The 12,015-nt window shown below is 41.4% G+C and overlaps 1 protein-coding gene across 7 annotated transcripts in view; it reads right to left on the bottom strand.

The window, feature by feature from the left end:
- Positions 1-12,015, bottom strand: part of PHACTR1 (phosphatase and actin regulator 1) — a 298,999-nt gene that overhangs the window by 36,199 nt on the left and 250,785 nt on the right. For all 7 annotated transcript variants that reach the window (XM_054285281.1, XM_054285283.1, XM_054285280.1 and 4 more), the window contains 2 exons: positions 11,206-11,411; positions 9,431-9,587 (listed from right to left, as the gene is read on the bottom strand). In XM_054285281.1, the coding sequence (XP_054141256.1) occupies positions 9,431-9,587; positions 11,206-11,411 (363 nt within the window). The remainder of the gene's footprint in view (positions 1-9,430; positions 9,588-11,205; positions 11,412-12,015) is intronic.

Below are 12,015 nucleotides of genomic sequence, written 5' to 3'. Positions count from 1 at the left end.
CCTGAGCTTGTAGAAGGGACAGGGCCCTGGTCCAGGAGCCATGCCTGCTCCCAGTGAAGAAGCAGGCTGGCTCCTCTGCAGCCCCTGATGTTTGAGATCAGGGTCCCTCCTTGCAAGGCTTTTAAATCAAAGCCAGCTGATTGCAGGGAGGCAAGAAGACCATTTCTGTCTTGATTACTGCAATAAAGGAAATCTTGAAGACTTTTCCAGCATGCTGAAAAAACTCCAATATTCTGCAGGATAAATAGTCTAGCCTGACATTATAGATGCTTGCTCATTGAGCAAATACAATATATTGAATGCTTATTTTATTAATTATTCATTAACCAGTAATGTTGCTACCTCCTGAATTCAGGGATGTCAGTGAAGAACCAGGTTACTGAATTAATCTTGGGGCTAATGTGCTTTCCCTGTAGTTTTCTGGTTTGTTATTTATTATCAGAAAAGCAAGTAATGAACATTACTGGCTGCACACTTAGAGACATATTGATGTGATCTACCGCACATTTCTCACACTCACACTTCCTCTTCACTAAAGTTATTAACACAAATGATAATTTCACATGGTCAGGTCAGAGGCTAAGGACTTAGCTGAATTCCCACATATGGTCTGTGCAGTGTTTGTGAATCCCAATGCATTGAAACAAGAACATAATTCTTAGCCAAACTTGCCTCTAAGACTAGTTGTAATTTTTTCTGCGCATATGCAAAAAAAGGACCCCATTCATCTCAAAGCAATCCTTTTGTTAACACTATGTCTTAGAGAAAACATTAACATTACCTAATTGTACCAGGTGTAATGGTAAGGATATTGCTTTTTTTATACATTTATCCAAAAGACACTTAGTCCTACACAAAACAAACAAGCATTAGTTCTTATTGACTCCTCTTCAGAAAGTCACCTCTGTTTACTCATATACAATAGCCTGCATGTGAAACTCCAGAGTTTCTGGGTATAGATGGATGACCATGTACAAAGCTCAGACTTTCTCTAGCAGTTCTCCTTGTACTCACAAGTAATAGCCACAGGGAACATATATGAGCATATATATAAGCACAATTTTTAATTCCTGACTCAGATCATCTTTTAAATACGTTTGACTGTTTTACAAGGATTGCCTCTGTTAAATCTCCTGCTCATGTGTTGCTAAATAGGCCATAATACATTGAAGTGGAGGGGAAATGCAAACTGAAACTTCTGAGAGAGGTTAAATATTTTGCTCAAAGAGTAATTTCTCCATTTTACAATCAGCCAGCTATAAAGAGAAATTTATTCCTGCCAGTCTGCTTTTATCATGTACTCCCACCTGATTTGTTTCCTTTACAGAAATTACAAGGTCATCCAAGCTAAGCAACTGTTGTGCTTGTGATTAACTACCTACAATCAGGAGGTACAAAATATGAACATTTATGGTTGGATTTTTTAGAGGTGGAAATCTATGAGCTAGTTCTTAGTGGAGCTGCCCTAAATTTGTCAGTATTAACCAGCAAAAGACAAACCTAACAAATAAACCACCTTTGTTTTTAAAGCCAGAATATAACATTTTGACGCAGCTACTTCCCTGCTTGTGTTTGCTTCACCTGTTTTTATTAATGCCATTCTTTTACTCCAAAGAGAGTGCTGCACAGACTCCATGTGGTCTCCTGTTTACTGGAGAAATAAGACTATTTCTATTACCAAAATATGTTATTCTCTTACTGCCACAAGCTTTATTTATATCACCATGAATTATTTTGCCCAGCAGAGAAATGTGGCTTCCTCTTATATAAAAGCTGCCAGTAGTTTGACAACCAAAAGCAAAACTGCAATCACCTCGGGGCAGAAAATGAATGATACCACACCCCACTGAAACTGCAAAGGAAATTAAGGTAGATTTAATATATTTGTCTCAGCTGTGTTGACAGCCTGAATTAGACCTCAAATACAGACTGTGTTAGGGGTTTAAGGATATGGGAAGCATGAAGGGGAAATTGTAACCCCTTTAACACATTTTGCCTCAACTTCCTCAGAGAAAGAGTGGGAGAAACAGATGTTGCAATGACAGGGCAGCGTGACTTGCCCTGCTTCCATGAGAGCAGAAACAGGAACAGTAACAGACCCCAGCAATAACAAATTCCTCTCTGGGCTGGTGACATTTCTGATTGAAATGAACTTTGGACATGATGAAAACACTTTTCATTTCATCAGTGGTCACACAGGTGCCGTGGGGAGACCTTGCCCTCAAATGCCACTCCCTGCTGCCTACCATTAAAATCATCCCTGTCCTCAGAACAATGCTTCTCCTCCTTTGTAGTAGCATAAATAAGATGTCTCTGTACATTTGGAGCTCTATTCTCTAACATGGAGAGACACATCTGCCCAAGGACAGACTATATCTACTCTGCAAGACTTTGCTTCCATAAATAACAAAACATCTGCTGGCCCTAGTTGAGCAAAATTGATGGGGGCAGGGTTTCATTCCAGCCCAAGGTGGAGCTGGAAAGGTTAAGGACACTGTTCATTCTCCAAACCAAGGAGTGTGTAGAGGTGATGTGTTTTGTGGTGACACTGTCATCCCCCCTTGATTGCTCCACTGACCTTTTGCCATAGCAAATTACTCAGACAAAGCAAACTCATGCTGCTAGCTATGAAATGCAAAACAACCATCAACTATCAAAACAATAGCACTACCATCATGATGTTAGACATGCCTTTTGCTGTAATGAATGATGATGTTAGCCATGGAAATTCCTCATACAAAGAGCTAAGTGCAAACCATGCTCTGAAATGAGGATCTCTGTCCTACTGAAAGACAGAGTTAGATGTCTAAAGAGATCTTGGTATTCGGGTGGTTTTTTGAAAGTACACAAATGTTGCTGTCAATGAGAGTTTGTCAACTAATGCAATGTTCCAAAGTTCATAGGCATGGATGTACTTTTTGAGATACCAACACACCTTAATTAAATAGACAAACAAGCAAACAAATAAATAAATATGTGTGTGGATCTCTTTCAGTGGCTTGCCTGAGGCAAGATTGATCACAGAAGAGAGGGCTGACAAGGGCCATGAACACCCATCTCCCTTCTGCACCCATGCACAGAATCCAAACCAGTTCTGCTCAGAATATTTATTGCCAGCAGTTGAGCCCAGATGTGTAATGGTAGCTCAGTTTCAGCTCGTCACCCATAAATAATCACCTGCTTCTCCTGCCTTCCTCCTGATGCTAAGGGCAATTTCCACAGCTCCCTTGGGGTTTCAGGAAATGAATAGCTAAACTAAAAGGGGAAAACGGCCAATCTCCCTAGGTACCATTGCAGCTAAAACTGAGGCTCAGCCTTTTGCAGTTTTTCTCTGTCACCCCCATTCACGTATCTAGTGCTGTCGCATTGTCCCTAATCCAGGATTTCGATGAGCTTGTTTAGCACAATTCCATTTTCCGTGTGATTTATCCCCAGCACCCTGCATGTGGAGAGGTGAGCTCCACACACACCCGCGCGTGCGTGCTGCCATCAGGGATGAGCTCTTGCTTTAGGCACTTGCTTTGCTCTCATTAGTGGAAGCTAACAATAAGTGTGAAAATTGCAGACGTCAAACGTAATTAGGAAGAAATTATTTCACATTACCCAACAAAATGCGGTCTTTGAATAAAGCCTAATCCTGCTGTCTGCCCATTCTTTTTATCCCTAAATGACTCAGAGATAGGGAGGGTACAAAATGCCCTCCACAGCACCGGATGGGGAGCAGCCACCAGGAGATTCAGCCATGCTCAACGGGATCCATCATGCTGCCATCCTCTGGCTGAATAAACCCTTCCCTAGTGGGACTGCAGCACTGCTTAAAGAATTAACCATTTCAAAAAGCTGAATCTCTTCACAGCCTAAATTGTAGTAAATAAAATTGATTGCTTCAAACTATTCAGTCCCCTCAGACCTCTGAAGGAACTGCTGCGTGTTTCAATGACTGTGCATGCCTTGCAGACTGACTCTTCCTCGGTACTGGTAGTATCTGTCACCTTCATGGTGATGCTGACAGTGCAATCCTCTTCCCAAACTGTCCAATTTTTCAACTCTTCTTTCTAGTACCTCATATGAACGAGTCAAAAAATCTCACAGCAGCCTCATGACATTTTAAAAATCAATGACAATTTTTTATACTTGTGGGAATTCACCAACTTCATTCAATCACAGGATTTCTGTTGTAAGCAGCATTTTTCAGAACAGCTGAGGAATACGTGGTATTGACCAGGGAATGTGTAGATTACCTTTCTCAACAAGATAGTAGGTGACCACCATCTGTCAAACCTGCCATTCCATATAGTTTAATGACTTCTCATGCTGTGTTTCTCAGTCACAGACATCCCAGTACTATTTCCAAAACATCAATGGGACTATAAAAACACATCTAGCAGGTGTGCATGTCCAAATCTCAAGTGTACTTATTTACAGCCATATGCACACAGAGTCTCTGTGATCTACTGCCTCATGATCCTTGCAATATGCTATTTATATTGCTTCAGATCACGATTTTCCACTTGCTGGTGTAAGGACAGTACCCTGTAAGGTATTGTAGTGAATAAATCTAGGGCTACACAAAAAAACAATGCAGAGCACTGCTGTATATCTGGAAGAGAAACTTTAAAGCTTTAAAGCCAGCAGAACATACATAAAGTGGCACACAGAGGATTGAGATGCTCTTCCAATTGCTCAACTGAAAGTCAGGAAAGAGGCAATAGGTAGTTTGTTACTTTCTTCATTTGTTTCTCATTTTACTAGTTAGCTAATGTGCAGAAGGCTGCTCCCCCACCTCATCTCTCTGCTTTCACACTGGGCACGATAAATACAACCCCTAAAACTAACAGCTTTTGGGAGCAGCACAGCACAAACTTTTATTGGCTTGCAAAATCTTACTGGTGTGCCTGTGGCACCTTCCAGTGAAGGGCAGCAGTCCCCTGACAAGCACCACTGCCAGTGGACAGCCTTTACGTGTCTCCTGTGCCTCCAGATCTGCAGACAGTGGGTAGGAGTGTGCTGATCAGACTGACATTATGCTGACCAGTAATAACACTGGGAATATCAAGAAGTTCCCTTGACATTGATTATTAACAACATGATGCCAGCACACTGGATTGCCAGACATTTTGTGTTATTAGATCATCCAATTCCAGCAGGTGGGAAAAGCCAGGATGGAAACAATCAGGGGAAACAAATAAATACACCATGTTCTTGAAAAGCAGTGGACTAAAATCTCAGCTTTAATACTCCTGTATCTAATTGCTAATGAGCACCTTCACCAGAGTTGGTGGGTTATGAGACTAAAAAATACTTGAATGGTTTAGAAAGCCTCCCTTGTAGGATGTGTGGCAGATCAGTCGGTCTAACGACACACATTTTCTCAGAGTATGGGGGAACACTTTGTGAAAGACACACAAAGAAACCAGGTCTTCCCATTCCAAGAAAGTGCAAAGTCTGGTGTTTGTAACAAAGATTACAGAGATGCTGTGACAGGAGCCCTGTAAAGGGCTCTTATGTTTACTAAATGTGTTGATTAAGTCTGTGGGGTCTGTCATGAGCACCATTATGATTCTGTGGTGAAAGAGATGTGCAAGGACTGAGGCACCTGTCTCAGTACCATGGGACATTCCTGCAGTCTCTGTGCAGTTCTGCTGTCCATCATCCAACAGTGCCGGCCTTCCTTTTCACCAGGGCTTCCTGACAGGCCTTTACCATTGCCCCAGGAAAACCTCCAAACTCACTGTCACAGCCTGGATGTCCCATTCCTCTCACCCTGACAGCCACTGAAAGCTAAATCCAAATCTTCCTGGCTGCTTCTCTAACTGGAATAACAGGGAACCTGTGCTTCCCAGCAGGTCCATCACAGCCAGTGAGACAGGCAGAACAGAGACGTCTGTCTTTTCCTTCCCTCTCCCTGTTATCTTTCAGAGCGCTGTTTTTCCTCCTGTGTTCTCCTTTCTGTCTTACAGTCACACATGCACACTTGAGCAGCTGTGAAGCTGCAAAGGCACCAGAGGGATAAAATAGAGGAGAAGTTTGGGAGAAGCTGAAAAAAAAAAAAAAAGGAATACCATACTCACTTAAAGATTTACTTGGCACAGAAGGTTTGCATTTCAGAGCAGAAGATAATGGAGTTGTAAGGGTTTTTAGCAGCCAAGAACATGGTCTCCATTTTCCTATCCTCATGCCACATGTGGTTTTGAGCTGAGAGTTCTGCATCTTAATTTACTATTTTTGCTCCTTGTTTCATAGGAGATGTCACATTTTGGAGCAATCCATTCTGGTTTGGTTAGAGGAAGAGCTCTTCTAATTAATCGCTGTAATCAATCGCCATAATTGCTATGTCAGGACTCCTCAGAAATGGTTTATGCTGCACTGGCCTGTTCATGTGGCTGGAATTCATATGATGTGGAATCTCCTGCCTTTGCTAGGACATATTTTGCCACCTTGGGCAAGAAGCTCTGTTTTTGCTGGGGTCTGCATGTACTGAGCCATGATACAGGACACAGACCAGGGAAGCACGACATTCATGTGAAGTGTTTTGAGACAGGCACAAAGAATGTCTCTCATGGCTCAGAGAACACCAAGGTGTGTAGTGGGCCAGGTCCTTCTGTAAGATACAATCCCTGCAGCCTCACCCTTACCGCTGGCCTGGTGTAAGTCAAGGCACTATTCTCCCAGCATGGGAAACAGTGAATTCTGCTCTGGAGTCTCTCTTCCAGTTAGCTGATGTAACACTGAAGTCATAACAATTTTCTGGGAATAACAGGAGGTTCAGAGGTTCCAAGCTACATTTAAATAGGATCTGAACAGACCTTTCTGAGCCAAACTGATTCCCAGTGCAACTCTAATAAGGCTGGAGGAACTGCACCTGGGATGATTTTGGTCCCACACAATATGTCAGTGGCCAATCTCAATATGCCTGGGAAGAGGCATCTTTGAAAAAGACATTCTCTTTATAGTACTAAATTCTTATCTGCCAAATGTGGCAGCCAATGAGCTCTTCCAAACTAAATACTGTGAGGATTATGCACAAATACTGAAGTATCCTAATCAGCCTCTTGGTGAAAATTAATTGATCCATTACAGACAATAACTATATGCTGAAGTTTTTATTCTGCATTTTTTACTTCTGTAAGTAGCATATGTGATTTGATTGGCTGGATATTTTAAACCCTAGGGAACCATTGGTGGAGCAGTACAAATCCCTCTGAAATCCAAAATTGCCAGCTGCAATTATAGTCTGCATCTAGCATCTTCTCTAAGGACTATAAATGCTTCACTACTTTAATTTTGCTTGGCATTTGCATCACTGTGTGACAATTACCAAGCAACAGCAAAGGATGGATTCAGTAATAAAGTCTGGACAGTAAGGAAATACTGTCCAAATGGAAATACTCTCTCTATTTTAATCTCATATTCATCAGTTTATGCACATGGATACATCACATTTAGATACAGAGCACTGGTAAGACAAGCACTCTTCCTTTTTGCTGCTGAAATGCCTGTGGCTTCTTACATATTAGATATGAGCAAAATAGTTTTCTCCTCATATCTCTTTATTGTTTTCAGCTACTTGAAAGGATGAGATACTAAGTTGTAAATAGTAGTAATTAAAAGGTCAGACTGGAAACTACATCACTCCAGTTAAAGTTTGTGAAATGCTACCATTTTCAGTGATGTTACACTGACATAAAGCAGGAATGAAACAGCAGTTTCATTCAGCTCAACTAGTTTTTGAACTCATATATACACAGTTTTAGTTATTTGAACTATTTGTGATTGCCCCTAAGTCCTAGCTACATTAGAAGACAACATCAGGCATTTTAGCTCAAACTATTAAACTCAGATTAGCAGAGATACAATTGGGGAAACAAAAAAACAACATTATGAGAATATGGGGCTCACACAGGAAGGGCTTTGCAGACAGCCAAAAATAGTTTCCCTTGTTAAAAAGGCATTTGCTGAAAAAATACTGTTTAGTGAGGAAAAAAGCAGGTTTTGGATAGGTGAAAAAAAAATACTTATAATGAAAAAGATCTGGTGCACAGTGAGCTGTGCAGAATCAGTGTTTATAAATGACACTACTTTTCTTCATCAGCCATAGCTGGAAAACTTCAGAAAGACCTAAGTAACTTAGGGCAAATGGGCAAGATAGTGGAAATGCTGTTCAATGTCATTGCAAGGTCAAGCAGTGAGAGACAAAAATTTAAATTCTTCAGATGCTCCAAAAGGGTTCAAATTTAACCATATAAGCACTGGGACCTTGCTATCCTGTGCTGTTCTTTGGGACCCAGAGCTCAGTGCAGCTGCAGTCTAACAAGGTTGGAATAAAGCTGAATAAAGACTGAACTGAAAAATCACAGTACCAGCAACAGTGCAGCACCATCTTACATATTTTGGGCATGTTTGCAGAAGCCCCTCAACAAGATACTGAAAACTTAGACAGGTTTTGGAGTAGGCTGAACATGATCCAGCACAAAAACTTTCAAAGAAGTTTGGAAAGGTGTGGTTAATTTATTCCAAGAAGGTGATAAACAAGGCCATGAAAGAAAAGTAAATAAAATGCTGAAAGTGGTATTTACCTGGAGCTCCTATTCTTCCTGTCTCCACAACATGGTAGCAGTGTTTCTCCCTTATCCACCCACCCCCAAAATAAAAAATGAAAATGTGCAAGAAAATTCCCAATAACTGGTTGGTCATTTCCTTGTGGTTTCCTCACTGGAGAGCAACTAACAGCATTCACCAGCTCTGCATACTACCAAGCTGACAATGTAAGAGGATTCAACTGACTACAGAAATCATGGCATGCACATAGAAGGTTCTCAGACAGTTCTGTCTGACCTCAGTTTAGTAATTCTTGTCAGAAATCCTCCACATTTAATGGCCACCCCTTTACACTCTATTCAATACAGAAAACCAGAGCAGCTGGTGAGTAACCCTGTTATGAAGAAGAAAGTGTCTAGACAGGGTAAATCTGTCCAACCTGACCCAATGAAGGCAAGTACTGAAGGACTTAAACTATTTTGCACCAGGAAAAGTCTCAGCTACTCACAGGTGATGCTGTCAGAAGAGAAATTTATACCTGTGACCTTTGGCCAAACTAATAGCTTATAAAAAGGCACCTACAGCTACAGTCTGAAATGTTACCAAAGCTGAATATTTTCCAGTGACGTGACAACAAGAATCAAATTCACGTAGCTCATGCTGATACTTAACCAAAGTTCCCATAGCATATGCCAGGGAAATGAAATGGGGAGTTATATGGGAAGCTTTATTGGACCAGAAATAATGTATAGAACCATATCTTTTCTCTCCATGGCTTTTCCTCTTGAACATTGTAACCAAACAGATCTCAAATGTTTAAAGACTAAGGAAAAAAACTACATGCCACCATATATTTCCAAAAGCAAGAGTTAAAAAAATGTTTGTCTCTTACCTTGTTAGCTTTGTCCCAATCTGCTGCCTAAGTTCAAGCCTCTCTTCATCAGTCTGCATGGGGAGGATGTTCTTTTCCTCCAGCTCTCGCTTGGAAGGCCTGTTGCTTAGTTTGATTGCTAAAGAGTCCTTCCTGCAGAGTTTCCTTGCCAGGGGGCCTGTGGGAGAGAGGAGAGGTTCTGCCAAAAGAGGTGTCATCATTTCATTACAGCATGCACCTGGCAAAGAAGGACTAGCCAAAGGAGGATATGAGGCTCCTTTACACTGGTTGGACGATGGGAAAAGGGGTGTCATTAACTTCATGTGCTCAATTAACCTCAATTCCTATCTTAATAAGGAAAAGCTGAAATTGGTAGGTATAGAGGAAATATAAATTAATATATTGCTCCATAGAGGGGAATGGAGAAGAAGGGCTTGTTTCAGAATTGCTAGTAACATCTGTAGCTTTCTCCAGCACAGTATTTCCACATAATGGAATGAAAAATTCAACCTCAGAATATGGGCAGGCAGCAGAGCTATAGCATGTCAAAAGAAAGGAGTATCTGAATGTCTCTTGAAATGTAATATCAAGACATCCAAGCCAGCATTAGAAGGAATCAGAAGCGGCACAAATCTCTATGCACGTGAACTAACTGCTTCCAGGGCAGTGGCAAAGACACTAAAAACCAATGGCCTTTTATAGCTCAAATTTGCTTTCTTAGGCTGGTGTCCAAAGCAGTTTGAGCAAGGAAGAGAGACACAGAGAGACACAAACACATGAGAGTTTGTCAGGAGAGTGTGAGATAGTGCAGTTCTGTTCTGTTTTTAGTATAAGAGCAAACACTGCTTAATTTCACCTACAGGGTAAGGTGGGGTGATGAGGAGATGAAATATGCCTGTTTTAGAATCTTATTTTATGTGTTTTAAAAGGGATGTTGTTTGACTATACTGCTTCCAGTTTTCAGAAGAAAAGAAAGGCAAGGGCCTGGAACTTCAGATGCCACACCGAGGCAGGAACTGAGTTTTCTTACAGAGGTCAGGAAGGCCACAGGGTCCTTTCCCACTCTATAATTGTGATATGGTGTCCTGGGTTGGCTATATGATGCTTGTATGCCCAGTCATCTGTTCTGTTTAGCTGGATGATAAGTTTTGCACCTTTAAGACTTGTTCTGAGAGCAAAGGGGGGAGAGGAGAGGCGCAGAGTTTGTTGGGGAGGGGCCACTTGAATTTGTTTTTCTAGAGGAAGCCCCTTTAGAGGTTTTTCTCCCAAAATTGCCCTAAACCAGGACATATGGTTATCAATTAACGTCTTCTTATCTGAGCCCAATCTTCTGATTGTGACCCCTTTCAAAGCATGTGCACGTATATGATTCCAAAATGATTTACTATTGACTGTATATAAAAGCTCTGATTCTCTATGTGTGGCACTTATTTCATCCTCCTGAAGCAACTATTGAGATGATCTTGACTTAAGCCAAAAGCAGGGCTTCTCTTCACAAAGGGCATTTGGGAAAGTGAATCCAAAAGCCAATTTGTAACTGAACCAATATAAGCCCAAATCTGTCATTTGAGTTTAGTCTGAGAACTACCGGGACAGGGATTCATGAATATTAGTGAAATCACTATAAATTCATACTGTTTGTTATTTTGGATTAGCATCTCCATGTAGTCAAGCCCTGAGAGATGAAAAAGCCACACCCAAGAAAGAAAATACACAGGCCTTATGTTTCCTCTGTGTATTGTGAGCTCAGGGTACAAATTAAGTAAGTGAGAAAGGAAAAATGGAATGAGTCTTACTTGTAAATAATGAGTTATCCTCCTCATCTTCCTCTTCTTCCTCTTCCTGCCTTGGATAAAGGCAGGAAGAATCTTCATAGTCAGTTTCATGAGGCACATTTTCTTTATTGTCATCGCATTCGATCACAACAGTGGGCACTTGTCTCATGTCTGGAAGGCCTGAAGGTCCTGCTTTTGTAACACTGTCACTTGTGTGTAAACCAGAGCTGTTGGGAAAGAAAAGAAAATAAATAAACTAAAGGAAACAACTCCATGAAGGGCAGAGTTGCTTCTCTCACTGTATACAGGAAAGTAGTGGTCTTTCATCCCTTTTTGAGAAGAAATGAGAACAGAAAGATTTTCAAGACCAGCAAGACATCTAAGGGGTTTAAACTGAGTACTTATTAGATTTAGGGTACAACACTTAAAAAGGACAGTTAGGACAGCAAGTAAGCAGAAATCCTGTCAGCCAGGAAGAAGCACTAAAGATCTGCTACAAATTCTTAGGGACCAGCTACTCAGAGTGCTAAGCACCAGCTACTCAGTGGTAAGCACACCTTCAGCCTGGTGTCTGTGTGACCTTTCCGCTGGTGTGCAGGCAGCAAGGAGAAAATGTCTCACCTGAGTGGAGCAGGTGGAGTAAGAGTGGGAGGAAGGAAGGGTGGACTGTAGGGGAAAATTGTAGAAAGGCAGAGGGAAAACTAGTGGCTTGCACTAGTGATGAGTGACTTGAGGGGATGGCAAGTGCTCAACTCTCTGATGTGCAGGGGAGCGAGCCTGTGAAACTGGGCTTGGAGAAAAGAGACTTTGGGAGCAGGTGAGAGTAACCAG

Source organism: Melozone crissalis, unplaced genomic scaffold (assembly GCF_028551555.1).
Source record: "Melozone crissalis strain CALT ecotype California unplaced genomic scaffold, PUWL_Pcris_2 ptg000042l_1, whole genome shotgun sequence".
In the NCBI taxonomy this organism is placed as follows: domain Eukaryota; kingdom Metazoa; phylum Chordata; class Aves; order Passeriformes; family Passerellidae; genus Melozone; species Melozone crissalis.
The sequence above is the reverse complement of the archived record's forward strand: the minus strand, read 5'-3'. Positions and strand labels throughout refer to the sequence as shown.